General features: G+C 56.7%; 1 protein-coding gene across 4 annotated transcripts in view; it reads right to left on the bottom strand.

The window, feature by feature from the left end:
* Positions 1–717: 717 nt before the first annotated feature.
* LOC116943279 (MAM domain-containing glycosylphosphatidylinositol anchor protein 2-like) overlaps positions 718–22,383 on the bottom strand; it is a 47,616-nt gene continuing 25,950 nt past the window's right edge. For 2 of the 4 annotated variants that reach the window (XM_032955996.2, XM_032955997.2), the window contains exons 9-18: positions 15,592–15,885; positions 13,950–14,216; positions 13,648–13,796; positions 11,727–11,907; positions 11,250–11,273; positions 10,625–10,798; positions 9,966–10,121; positions 6,913–7,037; positions 3,073–3,176; positions 718–2,335 (exon numbers count right to left, since the gene is read on the bottom strand). In XM_032955996.2, the coding sequence (XP_032811887.1) occupies positions 2,212–2,335; positions 3,073–3,176; positions 6,913–7,037; positions 9,966–10,121; positions 10,625–10,798; positions 11,250–11,273; positions 11,727–11,907; positions 13,648–13,796; positions 13,950–14,216; positions 15,592–15,885 (1,598 nt within the window). In that variant the 3' untranslated portion in view covers positions 718–2,211. The remainder of the gene's footprint in view (positions 2,336–3,072; positions 3,177–6,912; positions 7,038–9,965; positions 10,122–10,624; positions 10,799–11,249; positions 11,274–11,726; positions 11,908–13,647; positions 13,797–13,949; positions 14,217–15,591; positions 15,886–22,383) is intronic. The other 2 variants (XM_032955998.2, XM_032955999.2) reach the window with 1 other exon arrangement.

Here is a 22,383-nt window from a genome sequence, read left to right as displayed (position 1 = left end):
ACTCTAGACATCTCCCTACCACACACACCCACTCTAAACATCTCCCCACCACCTACACCCACTATAAACATCTTCCTACCACCCACACCCACTCTAAACATCTCCCCACCACCCACACCCACTCTAGACATCTCCCCACCACCCACACCCACTCTAAACATCTCCCCACCACCCACACCCACTCTAACAATCCCCCCACCACCCACACCCACTCTAAGCATCTCCCCACCACCCACACCCACTCTCGCCATCTCCCCACCACCCACACCCACTCTCGCCATCTCCCCACCACCCACACCCACTCTCGCCATCTCCCCACCACCCACACCCACTCTAACAATCTCCCACATCTCAATGGGCTGTGACCAGTCGCTATTTGGGCGGGGCTAGTAGCGGGGGTGGGCGTGGTTATGTAAAAGTAGGCGGGGCTTGCAGAGGCCGGGGCCACCGGTGCGCCACGCCTCCCGGGTTGAGCCTCCCGAATACCGCGGCCGATCCGACAATGAGCGCGACTGCCACAGTGTGACGAGTGACACCCGAGTTGGTCACGTGCACGGACACCCGGGCACGTGACCCGCGAGACAACGAGTAGAGGGGCTGACCGCGTCGATCGTTTCGACAACAACGACGCTCGACGCGGCGTTTGACAAATGCGCGCGCCACCGATACACGCACGCGCGGGCGCGCGCGAAAGACGAGGCCTCGTTGAGTTGCGCGTCTCGCCCAGTGGATATATTAACACCAACACTCATATTGCGGATATTCAAGTGCGACACGGCACACTGCACGTAAGGTATATGGTCTCGGTGGATACATGTAATGAAGCTTTGTGCTCTTACCATTCTCATCATCGAATAATAATAATTACCCTAACAGTCTCTCGGCTTTAATTACAGTTCGTGGTTCCCATTGTTGATGTTGGCGCCACCGTCGTTGTGGTTGCATCATGGAAGGGCGCTCAAGGCCTTCTTGGCACCGGCACTCGCACCTACGGTCAACATCACCAGTCACGACCGCCGGTGGCGATCTCACCGCCGACCTCGAGTGGTGGTGTTCTCCAGTCGTGATGCTACTCGTGGTCTCCAGTCGTGATGATCTCACTGGCGGTCTCCAGCAGTGCCAATCTCCAGTCGTGCTGATCTCCAGTGTTGGCGATCTCCAACGGTGGCGATGATCTCGGTGACGACTGCCGGTGATGACCGCCGAGCGCCTTCCACAACTGTGCGGCAGCGGCGATGGTGGTGACGACGATGACGATGATGGCGATCGTGGGAACTAGGTGTAAAGTGATGATGATAACCATGATTTATGGAGATGATTACGGTAGCTGAGAGATTAGTTGAGATAAATGATCGACGTGGTGATGGTGGCCATGATCATGAACACAATGATGATGTTGACCAATAGCGATGACGGCGAAGACAGCGATGATGGTTATGACGACAGCGATGGTGAATGTCGATGGACACGGTTGGTGGGTGGTGATGCAGACGACGACGTCGCCTCTTGGTCGCGATAGCTCCATGTCTGTCTGATATGCTTTAAATATATATACGATCCTCGTCGCACGGAGTGAAAACCAGCGGGAGGTCACGGAGGCCACGAAATCCCCCACGCGGTGTGCGGTGTGGCCGGGCGGGGCGTTGTGGGGGGGATGCTGATCGCGAGGTTAGAGGAGGCGGCGGAGAGGATGACGACGGGAATCTTCGCAGCGCCAGTTTGTCAAGCGTCCCTCTGTAGGCTGTGGGCCGTGGTTGCGGCCTCCCACCACGACCTCTCCTTTTGTGGTCCTGCTGCTGTTTTTGTGTTGAGAAGGCACAGGGGAGGTGACCAGGGTCTCGGGGCCCCAAGTGAGGCCGAGAGAGGAGGTGGAGGGGGGTGAACACCTCCGGTGTTGTCACTGCACCAGTCCTGGACTCCTTCGAGGCCAACATGACCCCTCCCCCACCACCCCCCTCGTGTCTCCTCACCCAGGGGCCCCGGGGCCCGGAGCAGCCTCCGCTCGGCCGAACACCTCCCTCACGCCATGAGCTCGGGCGTCAGCTAGACAGCTCCATGTCCTCTTTAACTTAACACGCAAGGGTCCATAAGTTGCTGCTGCTGCAGCAGCTGTTGCTGCTGTTACAGCAGAAGGGAAATCCCATCACGATTTGAGGGGCCCCAAAGGTCTCCAGCCGACGGGGCCTCGCGAGGCCCGGCAGAGCCGCGGCCTCACCAGGACGCCGTGCCCAGCATCACCTGAGGCAGAGGAGCGAGGCCGCCAGGCCTGGGAGCAGGGCCCAGGCGCGGCCCAGGCACATTCCGCAGGCTCTGCTGTTGAGATTGTTTGGCTTCGCTGTGGAGAGAGCAGTAACACAGAAAAGATATGTTCCCCACCACCACAATTCACACAATCTTGCCATTATTATCACCACCCCAACCACGACATTTTCGCAATTTTGCCATTATCACCACCACAATTCACACAATCGTGCCATTATTATCACCACCACCACAACCATCACATTTTCACAATCTTGCCATTATCAGCACCTCCACCACCAGCACACTTTTCACAATCTTGCCATTATTATCACCACCACAACCACAATTTTCACAATCTGCCCATGATCATCACAACCACAACCACAATGATCACAATCTTGCCATCTCCATCACCACTGCCACTCAATTATCACAATATTGGCATTATCGCCACCACCACTACCACCACAATTTTCACAATATTTCCATTATCACCACCACAATTTTCACAATCTTGCCATTATCATTACTACCACCACTACAACCAAAGTTTTCACAATATTGCCATTATAACCACTGCCACACCACGATTTTAACAATCTTAACATTACCATCACCACCACAACTACAGTTCTCAAAATATTGCTATTATCACCACAACCACGTAAAAAACAACATTTATGGTGCCTGTGGGTGAGCTCTTCCACTGGAGGCGTGAGATGAGTGGTCCTGCTGAGGTAGAACGTGAGCTGTGAGGTGAGTGAGCCTGGTGAGATGTGATGGGGTGTAGGTGTAGACATGCGAGCGCTGGGGGTTGGAGACTCACACCCGGATGAGATCGATGGCTTCTCACAGTTCCCGTCCACCACCGTCACGTCATCGATGGCGATGTCTCCCTCCACTCCCGACCCACGGATCCCTTCCACGATCAGCTGGGGTGTTCATCATGGGGAGTAAGGTAACGGTTTGTCACGGATATCGGGGTTATGTTAAGGTGTGTATGTGTAAGGGTGTGTGTCGGTGCAAGGGTGTGTGTGTGTGTTAGAAATTCCAGGGGATTGTGGGAGGCACCGTGTGGACAAAGCAACACTCCCATCGGCTATTTACTGAGGTTTTATTTTTTTACTTTACACACCCCACCAGGTGCTCATTTGAGGCTGAGTCGACCGAGGGGAGACCCAGGACCGGCTCAAGCAATTGTCACCGCCGTTGGCCCCCGAGCGGGAGTCGAACTCGGGCCGCCGGGTTCGCCACCGCTTCCCGCATCGGAGCGACCACCGCCAGCAACGCCGCGATTAATCGATTCGCGACCCCCGTCTCGTGGTGAGCTTCTCCTTTGTATTCTTTCCTCGTTTGTTGCGTCCCATGGGCAATAGCCGTGGCCTAAACGTAGCAGCATCTCATTCGCGTACACTTCGCGTGAACCGTCCTCCAGCGTCACGACGGTATTAATAGACGTCATACGTAGACTTTAACGACCAATATTACAACTCGCAATTGGTTACTTTAGCGTTAGACCACGCGGGCTTAATGACAATTTTCAGCGATGTTGGCTCTGTCGGGTGTGCTGAGGGTATAGCTGCAAATTGGCAAGATACCAACACAATATAACCCAACAAGTTACGACTGCAATTACGAATCGTGGTAATCAACGCGTATAGATGCATCGACATACACGCCTCTACTGGCCAACGTATCCGATGCAGTACAGCACAGTCCTTTTGGCAATCCACTGCTGGATGAAGGCCTCCCGGGGGGGGGGGGGTGTCTGTGTTAACCATACTTCACTGCCACTCAGGAGGGCACTGCTGCTGCTGCTCTTTGGTGAAGGTGGAGCGTGGAACGCAGTGCAAGGCCCGCGGGCCACTGACGGCCCCTGGTGGCCTTTAGTGCGCCCCCACCCCCCCCCCGACAAGACACACAGAGTGACAATACCTCCCCCCCCCTCCATCATTTTTCACAAATGGCGTGGCGGCCCTCACACTGACGATGTCGTATCGGCCAAAGTGGCCTCCCCTCACTTCTGAAAATTAGCGAAGAACTCTTGGGGTAAATGAAGTGGGGAACAACGGAGCGGTTTGTTCCCACTGCCCTCTGCTGCCCACCACGTAGGCTGCTGCAGCCTGCAGCAGCCGATGACACCTTTATAATACAGTTTTTTTAAAAGCGATCTAACCCAAAAATCGCGTAAATATTTACGCGATCTAACCCCCAAACAACTATATTATGGATGATTCTGGTCACGAAAGCCTACGCGTTAACGTGACACCCTTGTTACGCGCGGTGATTGCCCACCCAAGAAGAGCTATCCAGCCATCAACCCTGCCGAGCTTCCGAAAGCTTTGGTGAGATGGAGCCCAATTGGGGGTTGTGGACGCCTGCTCACTCGCAGGTCCACCCAACCCCTCCCCTCGAACCCGCCCCACCACCCAACCCCTTCGTGCCTATGGGACCCGAGACAAATGTGGTGACCTTTCCGACACGAATGACAGACGCGGGCGGCTACCTGAGAGCGCGAGAGAGTCGGGAGAGAGAGGGAGAGCCACGGGGAGAGATGGGCGCGAGTCTAAGGAAGAGGCGGTGTAGCTGACCACGACACAGACACCACACCGCACCTCTCTCTACACACGAAGGCAAAGGCCCGCCGTATACAGTGAGGGAAAAAAAAAGTATTTGATCCCCTGCTGATTTTGTACGTTTGCCCACTGACAAAGAAATGATCAGTCTATAATTTTAAATTTGTAATGGTAGGTTTATTTGAACAGTGAGAGACAGAATAACAACAAAAAATTTCAGAAAAACGCATGTCAAAAATGTTATAAATTGATTTGCAATTTAATGAGGGAAATAAGTATTTGACCCCTCTGCAAAACATGACTTAGTACTTGGTGGCAAAACCCTTGTTGGCAATCACAGAGGTCAGACGTTTCTTGTAGTTGGCCACCAGGTTTGCACACATCTCAGGAGGGATTTTGTCCCACTCCTCTTTGCAGATCTTCTTCAAGTCATTAAGGTTTCGAGGCTGACGTTTGGCAACTCGAACCTTCAGCTCCCTCCACAGATTTTCTATGAGATTAAGGTCTGGAGACTGGCTAGGCCACTCCAGGACCTTAATGTGCTTCTTCTTGAGCCACTCCTTTGTTGCCTTGGCCGTGTGTTTTGGGTCATTGTCATGCTGGAATACCCACCCACGACCCATTTGCAATGCCCTGGCTGAGGGAAGGAGGTTCTCACCCAAGATTTGACGGTACATGGCCCCGTTCATCGTCCCTTTGATGCGGTGAAGTTGTCCTGTCCCCTTAGCAGAAAAACACCCCCAAAGCATAATGTTTCCACCTCCATGTTTGACGGTGGGGATGGTGTTCTTGGGGTCATAGGCAGCATTCCTCCTCCTCCAAACACGGTGAGTTGAGTTGATGCCAAAGAGCTCCATTCTGGTCTCATCTGACCACAACACTTTCACCCAGTTGTCCTCTGAATCATTCAGATGTTCATTGGCAAACTTTGGACGGGCATGTATATGCGCTTTCTTGAGCTGGGGGACCTTGTGGGCGCTGCAGGATTTCAGTCCTTCACGGCGTGGTGTGTTACCAATTGTTTTCTTGGTGACTATGGTCCCAGCTGCCTTGAGATCATTGATAAGATCCTCCCGTGTAGTTCTGGGCTGATTCCTCACCGTTCTCATGATCATTGCAACTCCACGAGGTGAGATCTTGCATGGAGCCCCAGGCCGAGGGAGATTGACAGTTCTTTTGTGTTTCTTCCATTTGCGAATAATCGCACCAACTGTTGTCACCTTCTCACCAAGCTGCTTGGCAATGGTCTTGTAGCCCATTCCAGCCTTGTGTAGGTCTACAATCTTGTCCCTGACATCCTTGGAGAGCTCTTTGGTCTTGGCCATGGTGGAGAGTTTGGAATGTGATTGATTGATTGCTTCTGTGGACAGGTGTCTTTTATACAGGTAACAAGCTGAGATTAGGAGCACTCCCTTTAAGAGTGTGCTCCTAATCTCAGCTTGTTACCTGTATAAAAGACACCTGGGAGCCAGAAATCTTTCTGATTGAGAGGGGGTCAAATACTTATTTCCCTCATTAAAATGCAAATCAATTAATAACATTTTTGACATGCGTTTTTCTGGATTTTGTTGTTGTTATTCTGTCTCTCACTGTTCAAATAAACCTACCATTAAAATGATAGACTGATCATTTCTTTGTCAGTGGGCAAACATACAAAATCAGCAGGGGATCAAATATTTTTTTCCCTCACTGTAGCTTTGAACAGACTCTTGGGGCAAGTGCTGTTAGCGAGCACCTATGAAGGCCGGCACGGCATACGAGGGGGTGTGCGGCCAGCACCACGCCCGGCCGCCTTTGTCTCCCCCAGTGGCGATGTTTACACACCGCACCAGGTACTAATTTGAGGCTGAGTCGACCTAGGGTAGGCCCAGAACCGGTTCAAATAATCAGCACTGGTGTGGGCCGTGAGCGGGAATGGAACGCAGGTCACCGGGTTCACAGCACATCGCGTTAACCACTGCGCCACTACTCCCCACTACACACACACCTGCACACAGGAATAACAACAACAGCTGCCATTTTCCACGAAGTGACGACGGTGACAATGCCGTAGCCCTGGTGCCAGGCTAGGTGCGCGCGTGTGTGCGGGCACCTGGAAGGGCCCGGGCGGGGTGATGGTGACGTTGGCGCGGTGCCACGTGTCGCCCTGGTTGCCCCCGCGCGTCCACACCTGCGTGTCGAGCGCGCCGGGCGAGCGCACGTAGATGTTCAGGGAGCCTGGGGACATCACCGTCACTCACCGTCACCGTCACTCACCGTCACTCACCGTCACCGTCACTCACCGTTACTCACCGTCACCGTCACTCACCGTCACCGTCACTCACCGTTACTCACCGTCACTCACCGTTACTCACCGTCACCGTTACTCACCGTCACCGTCACTCACCGTCACCGTTACTCACCGTCACTCACCGTCACCGTCACTCACCGTCACCGTCACTCACCGTCACCGTTACTCACCGTTACTCACCGTCACCGTCACTCACCGTTACTCACCGTCACTCACCGTTACTCACCGTCACCGTTACTCACCGTCACCGTCACTCACCGTCACCGTTACTCACCGTCACTCACCGTCACCGTCACTCACCGTCACCGTCACTCACCGTCACCGTTACTCACCGTTACTCACCGTCACCGTCACTCACCGTCACCGTCACTCACCGTCACCGTCACTCACCGTCACCGTCACTCACCGTCACTCACCGTCACTCACCGTCACCGTCACTCACCGTCACCGTTACTCACCGTCACCGTTACTCACCGTCACTCACCGTCACCGTCACTCACCGTCACCGTCACTCACCGTCACCGTTACTCACCGTCACTCACCGTCACCGTCACTCACCGTCACCGTCACTCACCGTCACTCACCGTCACCGTCACTCACCGTCACCGTCACTCACCGTCACCGTCACTCACCGTCACCGTCACTCACCGTCACTCACCGTCACCGTTACTCACCGTCACTCACCGTCACCGTTACTCACCGTTACTCACCGTTACTCACCGTCACCGTTATTCATCGTCACCGTTACTCACCGTCACTCACCGTCACCGTTACTCACCGTTACTCACCGTCACCGTTACTCACCGTCACTCACCGTCACCGTTACTCACCGTCACCGCTCAACGCCACCGCTCACCGCTCACCGCCACCGCTCACTGCTCACCACCACCGCTCACCGTCACCGCTCACCGTTACCATTCACCGCCACCGATCACCACTCACCGTTCACCACCACCACTCACCGTCACCGCTCACCGCCCACCGCTCACCATCACCCCTCACCGCCACCCCTCACCGTCACCACTCACCATGTCTATTATCCATCACCATGAGCCCTCACCATCGTACAAGAGCATCGCTCGCACAACGCAACACGTTCTACCCTGAAAATGAGTCGATAAAACCCAGCAAGGAGCCTGTTTGTTGCCAGCCACTTGGCGTTTCGGTCCTTTGCTCAGCAACTGTGATGATAATAATAGAACGCAACACCCACCCGTGATAGATTTTTCATAATTGAATCTTAAACCGTGACCTGGATGACGGACTTGGACCCGATCCAGCGTCCGCGCTTAATTCTCGCCGCGGCAGGCGAATCGGCTCTCTCGCCCCTGTGCCACCAATCCCACAAAAAGCCATCTGCCTCGTTAATACCTCGTCCTGCTCATGCATCACCACTACCAGCATCGTGAATACCACGGCCCACGCCACCACCACCAACCACCACGCTACCTACACCACCACCAAACCAACCGCTACCACACGACCACCACCACCCCACCACGCTACCCACTACCACACCACCACACTACCTACACCACCACCATTCTACCGACTACCACCCCACCGCCCTACCCACTACCACACCACCACCAGACCACACTACTAAATACTATACCACCACCACAACACTACCCATTATCACACCACCACCCCACCACGCTACCCATCAATACCTTGCTACCCACGACTATGATACCCACGCCACCATGGTATGCACACCATCACCACCACCATGCTACTACCCACTACCACACCACCACCATGCTACTACCTACTATCACAGCCACCACGCCACCCACCTCCACCCTCTCTTGCTCGCTCACAGTGTGGATTATGAAACTGTGCTGGGGGAGGTTGGTGTTTGGGGTGGCTCAGAGATTCAAACCTCTCCCTCTTGCACCATCTCTCACATGCTCGCCGCTTTCCACTCTCACGCAGCCCGTCATGATCTCACAAACTCAATCTCACACTCACAAAGATCCTTCCCCCCTCCGCCCCGTACAGCCTTCACGGACTGTTGGGGCAAGCGCTGTTGGCGAGCAGCACCTGTGAAGGCCGGCTCGGCACACGAGGGGGTGGGTGGCCAGCACCACGCCGGGCCGCCTTTGTCTCCCTCGTGGTGAGGTTCACACATTGCACCAGGTACCCGTTTTATGGCTGAGTCGAGCCAGGGAAGGTCCGGAACCGGTTCAGATGATTATTAATCATCACTGGTGTTGGCCGTGAGCGGGAATCAAAGTCGGGTCGCCAGAGTCGTAGTGCAGCGCGCTAACCGCTACACTGCTGCTTCCCACCTCCAAAGATAAAGTTCCCCCGTATAGCCTTAACAGATTTTGGGGCAGGTTCCGCACACTCTCTCACACTTTCACTGTCAGGTTCGATCATGCACACACCGTCTCTCTCACGCTCACCCTCAACGTGACCCCCTCACCCTGAAAACCACCCCTCCCCCCTTTTATCACACCTAAGACCTGACCCTGAACCCACCACAGGGCCCCGAGAAACCCCGACTGGACCCGGTTGGACCTCAGTTGTATCCAATGGGACCTCGATGGGACGCCTGGGCTCATATCTTTGCGCTTACCCTGACTCCCCCCTCAGTAGATTCCCAGTTAAACCCAGGTTGGACCTCGGTTGGACACCTGACGGGACCCCGTTGGGACATTGGACTCCGGTAAGACCCCTGGTGGAACCCCAGCGGAATGCCCAGTTGGACCCCAGTGGAACCCCAAGTGAGAACCCCTGTGCGACCCCCGTGGAACACCCAGAGGGACCTCGGTGGGACCCCCGTGGGACACCCAGAGGGACCCCGGTGGGACCCCCGGTGGGACCCCGGTGGGACAAGAGGCTCGTACCTATGTGTTTGCCGTACATGTGGTAGTAGAAGTAGAGGCAGAAGGCGCTGAGCCCGCTGGAGGTGCGTGGCGGCGTCACGTGGTACACGGGGCTGAGCAGCCGCGCGCGGTCGCCGAGGTTACGCGGCCTGGACGTCTCGATGAACATGAAGAAGCCTGCGGGGGCCATGGCAACCGCAGCAGCAGCAGCAGCAGCAGCAGATTCGAGAGGAACATGAACGTCGACAGCAACCGTGACGACATCGGTGGCAATGTCCACGTGAGCAGAAGCATCGCCAACACCATCAGCATCATCACGTGAAGTCGTGTGCGGCGTGGAGGTGGGACTTCAATACCTTCAGCTGTATGAGTGTGTGTGTGTGAGACCCCACAACCCCTGTTGGGTAGTGACCCCTGTGAGTAGTGACCCCTGTGATTAGTGACCCCTGTGAGTAGTGACCCCTATGAGTAGTGACCTCTGTTGGGAGTGACCCCTGTGAGTAGTGACCTCTGTTGGGAGTGACCCCTGTGGGGAGTGACCCCTGTGAGTAGTGACCCCTGTGAGTAGTGACCCCTGTGAGTAGTGACCCCTGTGGGGAGTAACCCCTGGGCAGGTGTTTCACTCCCCGTGACCCCTGTGTGTAACCCCTTGTGAGTGACCCCTGCGCGGGGAGTTTCACCCCGCGACCCCCGCCGACCCGTCTTGGAGCCGGCCCGGTCGGCCACGGGGCCCGTGTTGGGCGTGAACTTGGGGCTCCGCGTCGCCGCGCTCTGCCGCGTCCAGTTGAAGTTGCCGTTGGGGTCGAGCGAGAACCCGCACAGAGAGTCGTCCTCGAAGCCACACGACGCGTCACCTGCAGCGGGGACGCGACACGCGCAGCGGTGACACGATGGTGACACGATGGTGACGCGGTGGTGACGCGACACGCGTAGCGGTGACACGATGGTGACGCGGTGGTGACGCGATACACACGACGGTGACACGACGGTGACGCGATGGTGACGCGACACGCACAGCGGTGACACGATGGTGACGCGGTGGTGACGCGATACACACGACGGTGACGCGATGGTGACGCGGTGGTGACGCGATACACACAGCGGTGACACGATGGTGACGGGGTGGTGACGCGATACACACAGCGGTGACGCAACGCAGTGTCGTGGAGTACGTGATGTGGTGCGCGCGGTGTGTGTGGCACGCTCTAGATTGGGTGGTGGGGGCGGTGTGGTTGTACACGATGCAGTGTACGTGATGGGGGTTACGTGGTGTGGTCTGTGTGATGCGCGTGGCGTGGTACACACCTGTCTGTGGACTCAGCGTTGGAGCTGAAACAAAGAAAGAATCATCACCACGATTATCAACCACGGCCATCACCGCTAACATCACCTTTTGCATGTGTACGCAGATGCATGTGAGGAGTAGTGGCGCAGTGGCGAAGTGGTGAGTGCGCGGCGCACAGAGTCCGGCGAACCGAGTTCGACTGCCGCTCACAGCTAACATCAGTGCGACAAATATCCGAACCGGTTCTGGGCCTCCCCTGGGTCGACTCAGCCTTAAAACGAGGATCTGGTGCGAGGTGTAAATATCAGCACTGGGGAGATGAAGGTGGCCGGGCGTGGCGCTGACCACGCCACGCCGTCACGTGCCGTGCCGGTCTTCTTCATAGGTGCTGGCTAACGGCACTTGCCCCGAACGTTTGCCAAGGCTACACGGGGGATCTTTGTCTTCACGTGTGCACGCGAGCGCGCACGTGCGCGAGCGCGCGAGTGCGCACCTACCCTCGTAGTATCGCAGGATGCGGCTGGCGGAGTCTCCGTCTCCGAACGCGGTGACCGGGGTGAGCCGCACCTCGTAGGCGCGGGGTTTGGTGAGATCGCTGAGGGTGTGGGACATCAGGTCCCCGCGCCTCAACACGCTCCTCACCGTCACCTCCACCCGGTCCCACCGCCCCTGCCCCACCTGCCCGGGATGCATGCGGGGGATGTCGCAGAAACCACCGCTGAGATCCGTTCGTGGGTGCATCTGAAGCCGCTGTCCCCCAGTGCTGAAGCCGCTGTCTCTGCTACTGGGCCCGACTGAATCACTTAAATCTTCACGTGTACACGTACCAGCCATTCGTCACTACGTTACCGGATGAGGGCTGCTCCACACCGTGTGGGGATATTTTACCCAACTTCACGCTGAGCACGGGTCGGTCGAAGGCGGAAACATAAAACACGGGAGCGTAGAAGTACAGCACAACAATGCGTTTAGCTGCACCGCCCTCTGCTGCCCACCAAGTAGCCCTGCACGTGACCACACCAGGGGGTGCTGCACTTCCCAAGCGCATTTCTACAGAGAAATGGCCATCAAATGGAAATGTGTTTTTTTATTATTATTATCAGAGCTGGAATTCAGCCAAACGGAATGGACACCCAAATTAATTTCAAATGGATTTTTCTGCCTCGCTCCCCCGATTGTTATCGCGATTGCACTGCTGTCGGCGTCACGAGACGCAGGATCCGTTCGGAGATCTCGCAGAGCGGCACGACCCTCCTCGGCGTTGCCAGAGGACGACCAGCGCGGAAGTGGACACTGCCGAGCTACCTCCGAGGCCCCTTATCTACTCGAGGCGCTGTGTGATTGCCGTAGCCGTGGTTGGTGTCGTGGTGGTTGCTGCCGTTATTGTTGTGGTGGTTGCGGTGCGTCGTGGTTGTGGTGGTCGTCACGATTGTCTCGATTGTGGCTGCTGTGGTGGTGGTGGTTATTGCGGTGCATGGTGGTGGTCGTCCTGATTGTCTCGGTCGTGGTGGTGGTGGTGGTTGCTGCTGCTGCGGTGCGTCACGGCTGTTGTGGTGGTCACGCTTGTTGCGGTCGTAGTGGTGGTTGTTGTGGTGGTCGTCCTGATTGTCTCGGTCGTGGTGGTGGTTGCTGCTGCAGCGGTGCGTCACGGCTGTTGTGGTGGTCACGCTTGTTGCGGTCGTGGTGGTGGTTGTTGCGGTGGTTGTCCTGATTGTCTCGGTCGTGGTGGTGGTGGTGGTGGTTGCTGCTGCTGCGGTGCGTCACGGCTGTTGTGGTGGTCAAGCTTGTTGCGGTCGTGGTGGTGGTTGTTGTGGTGGTCGTCCTGATTGTCTCGGTCGTGGTGGTGGTGGTGGTGGTTGCTGCTGCTGCGGGGCGTCACGGCTGTTGTGGTGGTCACGCTTGTTGCGGTCGTGGTGGTGGTTGTTGTGGTGGTCGTCCTGATTGTCTCGGTCGTGGTGGTGGTGGTGGTGGTTGCTGCTGCTGCGGGGCGTCACGGCTGTTGTGGTGGTCACGCTTGTTGCGGTCGTGGTGGTGGTTGTTGTGGTGGTCGTCCTGATTGTCTCGGTCGTGGTGGTGGTGGTTGCTGCTGCTGCAGCGGTGCGTCACTGCTGTTGTGGTGGTCACGCTTGTTGCGGTCGTAGTGGTGGTTGTTGTGGTGGTCGTCCTGATTGTCTCGGTCGTGGTGGTGGTGGTGGTTGCTGCTGCAGCGGTGCGTCACGGCTGTTGTGGTGGTCACGCTTGTTGCGGTCGTAGTGGTGGTTGTTGTGGTGGTCGTCCTGATTGTCTCGGTCGTGGTGGTGGTGGTGGTTGCTGCTGCAGCGGTGCGTCACGGCTGTTGTCGTGGTCACGCTTGTTGCGGTCGTGGTGGTGGTTGTTGCCCTGGCGGCTGTCGTGGCTGTTGCGCGCTGCGCCCCTGACCTGGCGGTACTCGAGCTTGTAGGAGGTGACCTGGTCCACGGCGTCGGGGTTCATCTGCGTCCACTGCAGCTCGTAGGAGTAGGTGTCGCCGCGCGTCGAGCGCACGGGGCTCGCCGTGTCGAAGAAGAACTCGGGCGGGTACGCGCGGCCTGCGGCACCGCACGGGGGGGGACAAAGTGCGCACTCCACGCGGGAAGGCGACCGACTCGGGAGTCGAACCCCGGGCAACCTTCTTGATGCGAGGCCACACGAGCGTCACCACCGCGGTACGCGTGCCGCCACCGTGCCCGCGCAGTGCGTACCGGTGAGCGTGAAGAGGCAGCTGGCGGCGCCGGCCTCGTTGAGCACCGTGAAGTTGTAGGTGCCGTACGAGGAGCGCGACAGTCGCTCGATGTCCCAGGGCTCCCCCGGCGTCTCGAGGCGCCCGGACGTGAGCACGCGGTCGCCCAGCAGCCACTCGTGCAGCAGCGGCCGTGCGGGGCTCGCGCGCAGCACGGAGCAGCGCAGCGACACCGAGCGGCCCAGCGCCTGCCGCACCTCGCTGTGCGGCGGGTCCACCTGCGGGGGGTCTGCGGTGGCGGCGTCGTGGGTAGGGGGGGTTGGGGGGTGTTGAAGGTGATAGGGGAAGAGGGTGATTCGTTATCATCATCTTCAGCAGCGTTCACACCATCGCTGTGGCCATTGGCGTGATGCTGTTCGCGCCCCCCAAAGACGGTTGCGGGAAGCCTCGTTTTCTGGAGTTTGGAATGTTGTCGGTGGTAAAAAGAGGGCCCACCGCTTTCTCTCGGCCAGCGGGAATATCTCCTCCATCGGCCAGGGGTTCTGGCAGCGGTTTGGTAGCGTGGTTTGGTACGGGTGCTGGTGCAAAGAAAGGATTGGTATCTGTCCAATGTCCCCTCCTCTTCGTAGCCCATAGGCCCCGATGCAGTTGCACCACCTGCACACTCGATAGCTACGCCACTGGTTTGTGGGTACACAACTGGGTACAGAATGCAGCCATAGTAGCGCTGCATGAGCCACTGTTCTGAACCTCGCCCATTTCCCCTCGGCATCAGGAGCAGGTGGGGACCATGCCAACCCCAGCTGCAAGTGACGATGACATTCTCGATTGCAATTTTAATCAGCTACCCGAGTCCAGGCTAGTGTTTGGATTGGGTCCTAGGTGGATGTCCACCAGCGTAGTGGAACAATGGTTGGGTCATTGCACGGATGACAAGCCGATGGTTCGTCGACAGAGCAGTTCCACGGCAGGCCCCGGTGTCAAGGCTGCCATTTGATCTGATCTGCCACGACGTAGTGGCTTTGACCCGGCGTGCACCCATTGTGTGTGGATGTGCAGATTCCGGAACAGCGTGCAGGTGATTACACAAGCCCATGGGCCGCGCAGAGGTCTGCAGTTGAGCTCGTCACGCCCATTCCAAACACTTCCACCCACGTGTTAGGGCCATGACCCGCTTGAGCGTTAGAGTTACCGATCAAGACGGCTCCTTCCCACGGGACCACTTTAGCCAACACACCTGAGGGTGGAGTTCACAGGGAGCTTTCAACTCACCGGCCCTTGCCTGCACACGCTCACACCGATCCGCTCGCACGCAGAGGTCAACCGGTGAACGAAGGTCAAGTGGTGACTCACACGCACAACCCGTGCACGCCTACGTAGGCCGTGCTGTTAGCGAGCACCTACGAGGGGCGGCGTGGCATGAGAGGCGGTGGTGTGGCCAGGACCTCGCCGTCATTAAAGCCGGCCCCCACCTTGGCGAGGTGCTGGACCGGTTCCAATGATCGTCGCCGATGTTGGCCGCGTAGCGGGAATCGAACTCGGCCCGCCGTGCTCGTGGCGCTAGACGCGCTCACCGCTACGCGGGCGTTCCCCCAACACTCCCCCACGGACTCGCTCGCTCGCTCGCCCCCCACCCCACCCTAACCACCAGGACCCAGACGCACAGTGCACGTTGAGCGTGATGGAGGCCTCCCGGGGCGCCACGTTAAAGCCGTTGTAGCGGTCCGTCTGGCAGCGGTAGACGCCCGCCATGTCGCGCGTCACGTTGGCGAAGCGCAGGCTGCCGTCGTAGCTCACGGAGCGCATGGAGCCGTCGGGCATCGGCGCCTCGCGGTCGGCGCGCGACCACAGCAGCACGGGCTTGGGTTTGCCGGACACGGCGCACTGCAGCTCGGCCGGGCGGCCCTCCTGCGCGGTCACCGCCGAGCGGCCCTTGGGCACCGACACCGAGGGGGGCACTGCGGTGTGGAGGGGGTTTGGGTTGGGGAGGGGGGTCACACGAGAATGGGGGGGGGGGGGGGGGTGCCACGTTAAATCGAATTCCTCGCGCGTCCAACGCTTTTAGAACCCCTGCTCGAGACTGCTCGGCGAGACATCCTGGGACTGAGCGGTCTGCTGCTGCTGCTGACCCGCGAGCGAACGAGACGGACGAATCAAAGGGGTCACTCTTAGATTTGAAGCTTTCGTGACTGCAGCAAACCCATACTCTTTTGGTCACGTAGGTATGAAATAAAATCGATCACGACGTTTCGGGCGCAACACCAAGCTTCCGTCATCAGGTGACGGACGCTTGTGTTGCGCCTGCGGCTCCGGATCCACGTGCAGCTCTTCACGGACCGCTTCGTGACATAAAGACAACGACAAAGATCCCGCCGTGTAGCCTGCGCGGACTGTTGGGGCAAGTGCTGTTAGCTAGTACCACCTATGAAGGCCGGCACGGCACACGAGGGGGTGGGTGGCCAGCAACCACGCCCGGCCGCCTTTGTCTCCCCAGTGGTTATGTTTACACACCGCACCAGGTACTTATTTGCGGCTGAGTCGACCTAGGGGATCCCCCATGACCGGTTCAGATAATCGTCACTGGTGTTGGCCGTGAGCGGGAATCGAACTCGGGTCGCCGGGTTCGTAGCGCAGCGCACTAACCGCTACACTACCGACAAACTATATGTAGTCACATGCATTAACTTTTGTACCGAATTCGAAAATAGATTTTTTTCTTGTTATTTTGGTTTCCGACCCCTGGTAGTGCTGAACATCGCCATGATACCTCAACCGTCTATCCCGATGGTTCTTCACCTGGGGGTGCACGCTGTAACCCCTGGGGGTGCGAGATGCCCTTTCTGGGGGTGCGAGACATGGGCAGATTTTTTTTTAGACGGTAAATCATCGAAACACAAATTAAACACGGGCACGTAAGTAACAACTTTGTTTAATCAAACCCTACGTATTTACTAACATTGTACATTTGTTTAACGGTTGAGAATCAAAAGGCCGCAAGGCTGCAGTCAAGGGTTTAAGAACCACGGATCTAACACAACGACTGACTCATGAGGAGCCTTTCTCGTGTTCTCGGGGCCAGTGCCGGATGAAGCGAGTGCGGGGCCTGGAGAATATTGTTGTTATAAAGGGGCCCTAAAAAGAAACACGTAAACAATAAAAACACAATTTTTTTACTTGCACAGTAAAGTAATTGTATTTTTTTCATTTGTTACACAGCCAGATAATGACAAATCGCTAACCTTAAATACCCGGTCGTTCATAAAATGTTTAACTTGCACAGTAAAGTAATTGTATTTTTTCATTTGTTACACAGCCAGATAATACGACAAATCCCTAACCTTAAACACCCGGTCGTTCATAAAAGTTGAAGGCGGTATAGTACTATAGTAATAGAGCTAGTGCAGAACCACTGAACCCGAATTGATAGCTTGAAAGCATCTAGCGTGGGGCCCTTGAAAGTGCGGGGCCCCGTAGATACTACACGTGTGGTAGCTACCACGCGTGTAGTAGCTACCACACGTGTAGCTGACACACGTGTAGTAGCTACCACACGTGTAGTAGCTACCACGCGTGTAGTAGCTACCACGCGTGTAGTAGCTACCACACGTGTAGCTGACACACGTGTAGTAGCTACCACCACACGTGTGGTAGCTACTACACGTGTGGTAGTAGCTACGACACGTGTGGTAGTGTGGTAGCTACCACACGTGTTGCAGCTACCACACGTGTAGCAGCTGCCACACGTGTAGCAGCTACCACACGTGTTGTAGCTGCCACACGTGTTGCAGCTACCACACGTGTTGCAGCTACCACGCGTGTTGCAGCTACCACGCGTGTTGCAGCTACCACGCGTGTTGCAGCTACTACACGTGTTGCTGCCACACGTGTAGCTACCACCACACGTGTGGTAGCTACTACACGTGTGGTAGTAGCTACTACACGTGTGGTAGTAGCTACTACCACACGTGTAGCAGCTACCACACGTGTTGCAGCTGCCACACGTGTTGCAGCTGCCACACGTGTTGCAGCTACCACACGTGTTGCAGCTGCCACACGTGTTGCAGCTACCACACGTGTTGCAGCTGCTACACGTTTTGCGGCTACTACACGTGTGTTGCTGACACACGTGTAGTAGCTACCACTACACGTGTGGTAGCTACTACACGTGTGGTAGTAGCTACGACACGTGTGGTAGTGTTGCAGCTACCACACGTGTAGCAGCTACCACGCGTGTTGCAGCTACCACACGTGTTGCAGCTACCACACGTGTTGCAGCTACCACACGTGTTGCAGCTACCACACGTGTAGCAGCTACTACGCGTGTTGCAGCTACCACACGTGTTGCAGCTACCACACGTGTTGCAGCTACAACACGTGTTGCAGCTACCACACGTGTAGCAGCTACTACACGTGTTGTAGCTCCTACACGTGTAGCTACTTTTGCCTCGAGGATAATCCGGCACTGTTCGGGGCACCCTTTGCCGTTCACCGTCGACCACACGAATACCGCTCCCGTCTCTCGCGAAGCGTGGCCCACGGCGATGGTTAAAGAGTCTCATAGGAACACGAGAAAGGTCCCCGCCCCGACTCCTCTTCCCCCCTTTCCCTCGCTTGCCCCCCCCCCCCCTTATAAGAGAGTCCGTGCTCTCGCTCGCTGTCCCTACGCGAGTGCGATGGTGGCGATCACATTTCTCTCACTCGTTCCCCCGACCTCGCGTGAGCACTCCGTGCACGGGAATTTCTGTGACCCCTTTCCGCCGTTTTGTTGTTGTTATCGCTCGCGTTCTGGACAGCTGGGCACTTCGTCAGAATAAGAAACAACACGATAAAATAACACGGCAAAGATCTTGACTCAAAGCTTTCGTGACTGCAACAATTCATATTCTTTGAGTCTTTCGGTAAAGTCACGTAGAACATTTTTTTTTTTACAAAAAACTACGACGTTTCAATCGCAACACAAGCAATCGTCATCTGATGACGATTGCTACGTGACTTTACCGAAAGACCCAAAGAACACGACAAAGGTTACGCACAATAGGTGGGTGGAGGCGGGGGGAGGGAGGGGAAATTCACGAATCGATTCTTTGTGCCGTTTTCTTCCAAGGATTCCTGGCGAATCTCACGTCATTCACAGTCGTGTGCCGGAGTCAACGGTGCAACTTCTCCAAATTCGCAAAACATTACTCCGTACATGACTCGGTTGGGATGATGCACACGGCAGCATTAATCGCCCCTCTTACTGGCAGCAGAAGCAGCTGCCCGCTTGCAGCAGGCCACGTCCTTGTGATCACACAGGGACAGCTGCCACTGGGGGGTACCCTTTGATTGTTTGAGATGACATGTGACCCAAGGAAGATTCGAGTTGCTGAGGAAATTAAGTAAGCACGCTCCATATACATATAAACATGCATTTTCATTAATATTGTTTTTAAATGGTTTAAGTGCAAAGTAGCTGGATGTAAGTAGACAGAACTGGGTCAGAGTGATGTCCTGCTCAAATGAGCATTGAGGTAGTGCTGGTCTCTTGTTTACAGCTTTGAGCCAGGTAGTGTAAATTCCACATTCCTACGGCAGGGGTGAGCCTATCCCTTCCCCATAACCGTTACTGACTTCCTCACAAAGTGGTACTCATCTATCGACCCCGGAAGGATGATGGGCCTGAGTCAACAAACCAACCAACCAGGATTTGAACTCAAAAACATTCAGCTTTTGCGAGCCGCTCGCTCCGCCGCTGGACCACGTGGGCCGGGGTAGGCCCCGTGAGGTCACGAGTCTATCAGCCAAGACTCGGACCGAGCAACCTCGCACAGGGTTCCCAAACACAACCCCCTAGGGGACTCACTGCAGCATCCGCACCGCGTCCTCGTCCCAGGAGATCGCGAGGTTTGTCGCCACTGTCCGTGACAGAGTTCTTCACTGGTTTTCAGAGCGGGGGAGGGGGTCGCTTTCGCGCTGATAAGACATCATCAGTGTGCGAGCCGCCACACATTTGAAACCATTGGGATTTTCACGTGACGTGTGTGCACGAGTGCTGTCTATTTGTTTGTGTTTCTCCCCCTTGTGACGGGACTTTGTTAGGATGAACGTTGAGATTGATAAGGGCACTGGGTGACCAATAAGGTCTGAATCGGCTACTGGGTGACCAATAAGGTCTGAATCGGTCTGTAATAAGGTAGGGCACTGATAAGGGATTGACAGGTGTGTAGTGGCGAGTGTACTAGTGGTGAGTGTTGTTGTGGTGAGTGTACTAGTGCTGTCTATTTGTGTTTCTCCCCCTTGTGATGGGACTTTGTTAGGATGAACGTTGAGATTTATAAGGGGCACGGGGTGACCAATAAGGTCTGAATCGGTCTGTAATAAGGTAGGGCACTGATAAGGGGTTGACATGTATGCATGCGCACGTCAGGGGCCCCACTAAAGGCCACCAGGGACAGCCAGGGTCCCGCGGGCCTCGCACTGAAGAACACCGCTCTGGGACAAAGTGGCATCGCTGCTCGCTACACGAGACGGTTCACCGCGCGCGAGGCTCCGTCACCACGCGGGTGGACATCACTCGTTGGGGTTGACCGCAGCGGCTCGTCCACCACACGAGGTGGTGGTGGTGGTGGCGGCGATCGACCACACCGCGGCACAAATCCTGCCGCGTCGCTCGATCTCCGAAGCCCCAACGACCGAGGAGGGGCCGATCGTTACCGCAGCCAATTAAGAAACGCGGACACTCGATACCCCGCGCAATTAAGCCAAGCCGGCTAATTACTAAGACGCCGTGGCTTCGAGGCTTGGCCACTGCGAAGCACCGCCTGCGAATGCCGCAACGCTCCGCAGACTTCTTCCTCCTCCTCCTCCTGCTGCTGCTGCTCCTCCTGCTGCTGCTGCTCCTGCTGCTAGCTGCTGCTGCTAGCTGCTGCTGCTCCTCTCGGCGCGAACTCTCCTGAGGTCGCTCCGAGAGGAGGAGCAGCGAAATGGAAGACGGCCCGTGGCTTCGTGCCCGCGTTGTCGCCGTGCCGCGCGTCTCGGCTCGCCGTCTCCTTGCGTTCGGTCGGGGGGTGGAGGGGGATGTGGGGGGTGGGGGTGGATGTGGGGGGTGGTGGATGTGTGGAAGGGGTTGAGGGGGTGGGGGGGTGGAGGGGGATGTGGGGGGTGGTGGATGTGGGGGGTGGTGGATGTGTGGAAGGGGTTGAGGGGGTGGGGGGTGGAGTGGGGGGGGGGCGGCGCCTCCCGCCCCCGTGCCCCCGCGCCCCGCGTCCGCCGAGTACGCGATGTGACCGCCGGTCCCAACGCAATCCCGACACCTCCGTGTGCGCGATGAGACACTCATCAGACAGAAAGGGCCGGAAACAGAGAATAAATAAAAATAAAAGTTTACGACAACGAAGAAAGTGCCTATTTATTGTTGCTGTTATCACGCCGCACGCGCTTCGGAAAATCTCGCATTCCCACGACTTGGTTTGTCCCCGGAGGGTCTTGCCGAGATGTTGCGGCACGGGAGAGTGCGATGATGCTGCTGCTACTGCTGCTGCTACTGCTGCTGCTACTGCTGCTGCTACTGCTGCTGCTACTGCTGCTGCTACTGCTGCTGCTACTGCTGCTACTGCTGCTGCTACTGCTGCTGCTGCTACTGCTACTGCTGCTACTGCTGCTGCTACTGCTGCTACTGCTACTGCTGCTACTGCTGCTGCTGCTACTGCTGCTGCTACTGCTGCTGCTACTGCTGCTGCTGCTACTGCAGCTGCTACTGCTGCTGCTACTGCTGCTGTTGCTACTGCTACTGCTGCTACTGCTGCTGCTGCTACTGCTGCTGCTACTACTGCTGCTGCTGCTACTGCTGCTGCTACTGCTGCTGCTGCTACTGCTGCTACTGCTGCTACTGCTGCTGCTACTGCTGCTGCTACTGCTGCTGCTGCTACTGCTGCTACTGCTGCTGCTACTGCTGCTGCTGCTACTGCTGCTGCTGCTACTGCTGCTGCTGCTACTGCTGCTGCTGCTACTGCTGCTGCTGCTACTGCTGCTACTGCTGCTGCTACTGCTGCTGCTACTGCTGCTGCTGCTACTGCTGCTACTGCTGCTGCTGTTGCTACTGCTGCTGCTACTGCTGCTGCTACTGCTGCTGCTACTGCTGCTGCTGCTACTACTGCTGCTGCTGCTACTGCTGCTGCTACTGCTGCTACTGCTGCTGCTACTGCTGCTACTGCTGCTGCTACTGCTGCTGCTGTGCACGTGGTCCCAATGAAGCAGCACCATGATGATGATGATGGGGAGGGCGGTGTTTTCGCTCTTTGTATTTGTTCGGGGGGGGGCGCACTGAAGGCCCACCAGGGGTCGCCAGTGGCCCGCGGGCCTTGCAATAAAGAACACCGGACTGGACGATCCCCAACAATGTAGGGGGGAGGGGATGGGGGGAGGGGATGGGGGAGGGGGCGCAACCCAAGACGCCCGCAGCCACCCAGCACCCTGCC

This window comes from Petromyzon marinus, chromosome 17 (assembly GCF_048934315.1).
Source record: "Petromyzon marinus isolate PM22_M1 ecotype Great Lakes invasive population chromosome 17, UKy_Petmar_22M1.pri1.0, whole genome shotgun sequence".
Classification (NCBI taxonomy): Eukaryota; Metazoa; Chordata; class Hyperoartia; order Petromyzontiformes; family Petromyzontidae; genus Petromyzon; species Petromyzon marinus.
The sequence above is the reverse complement of the archived record's forward strand: the minus strand, read 5'-3'. Positions and strand labels throughout refer to the sequence as shown.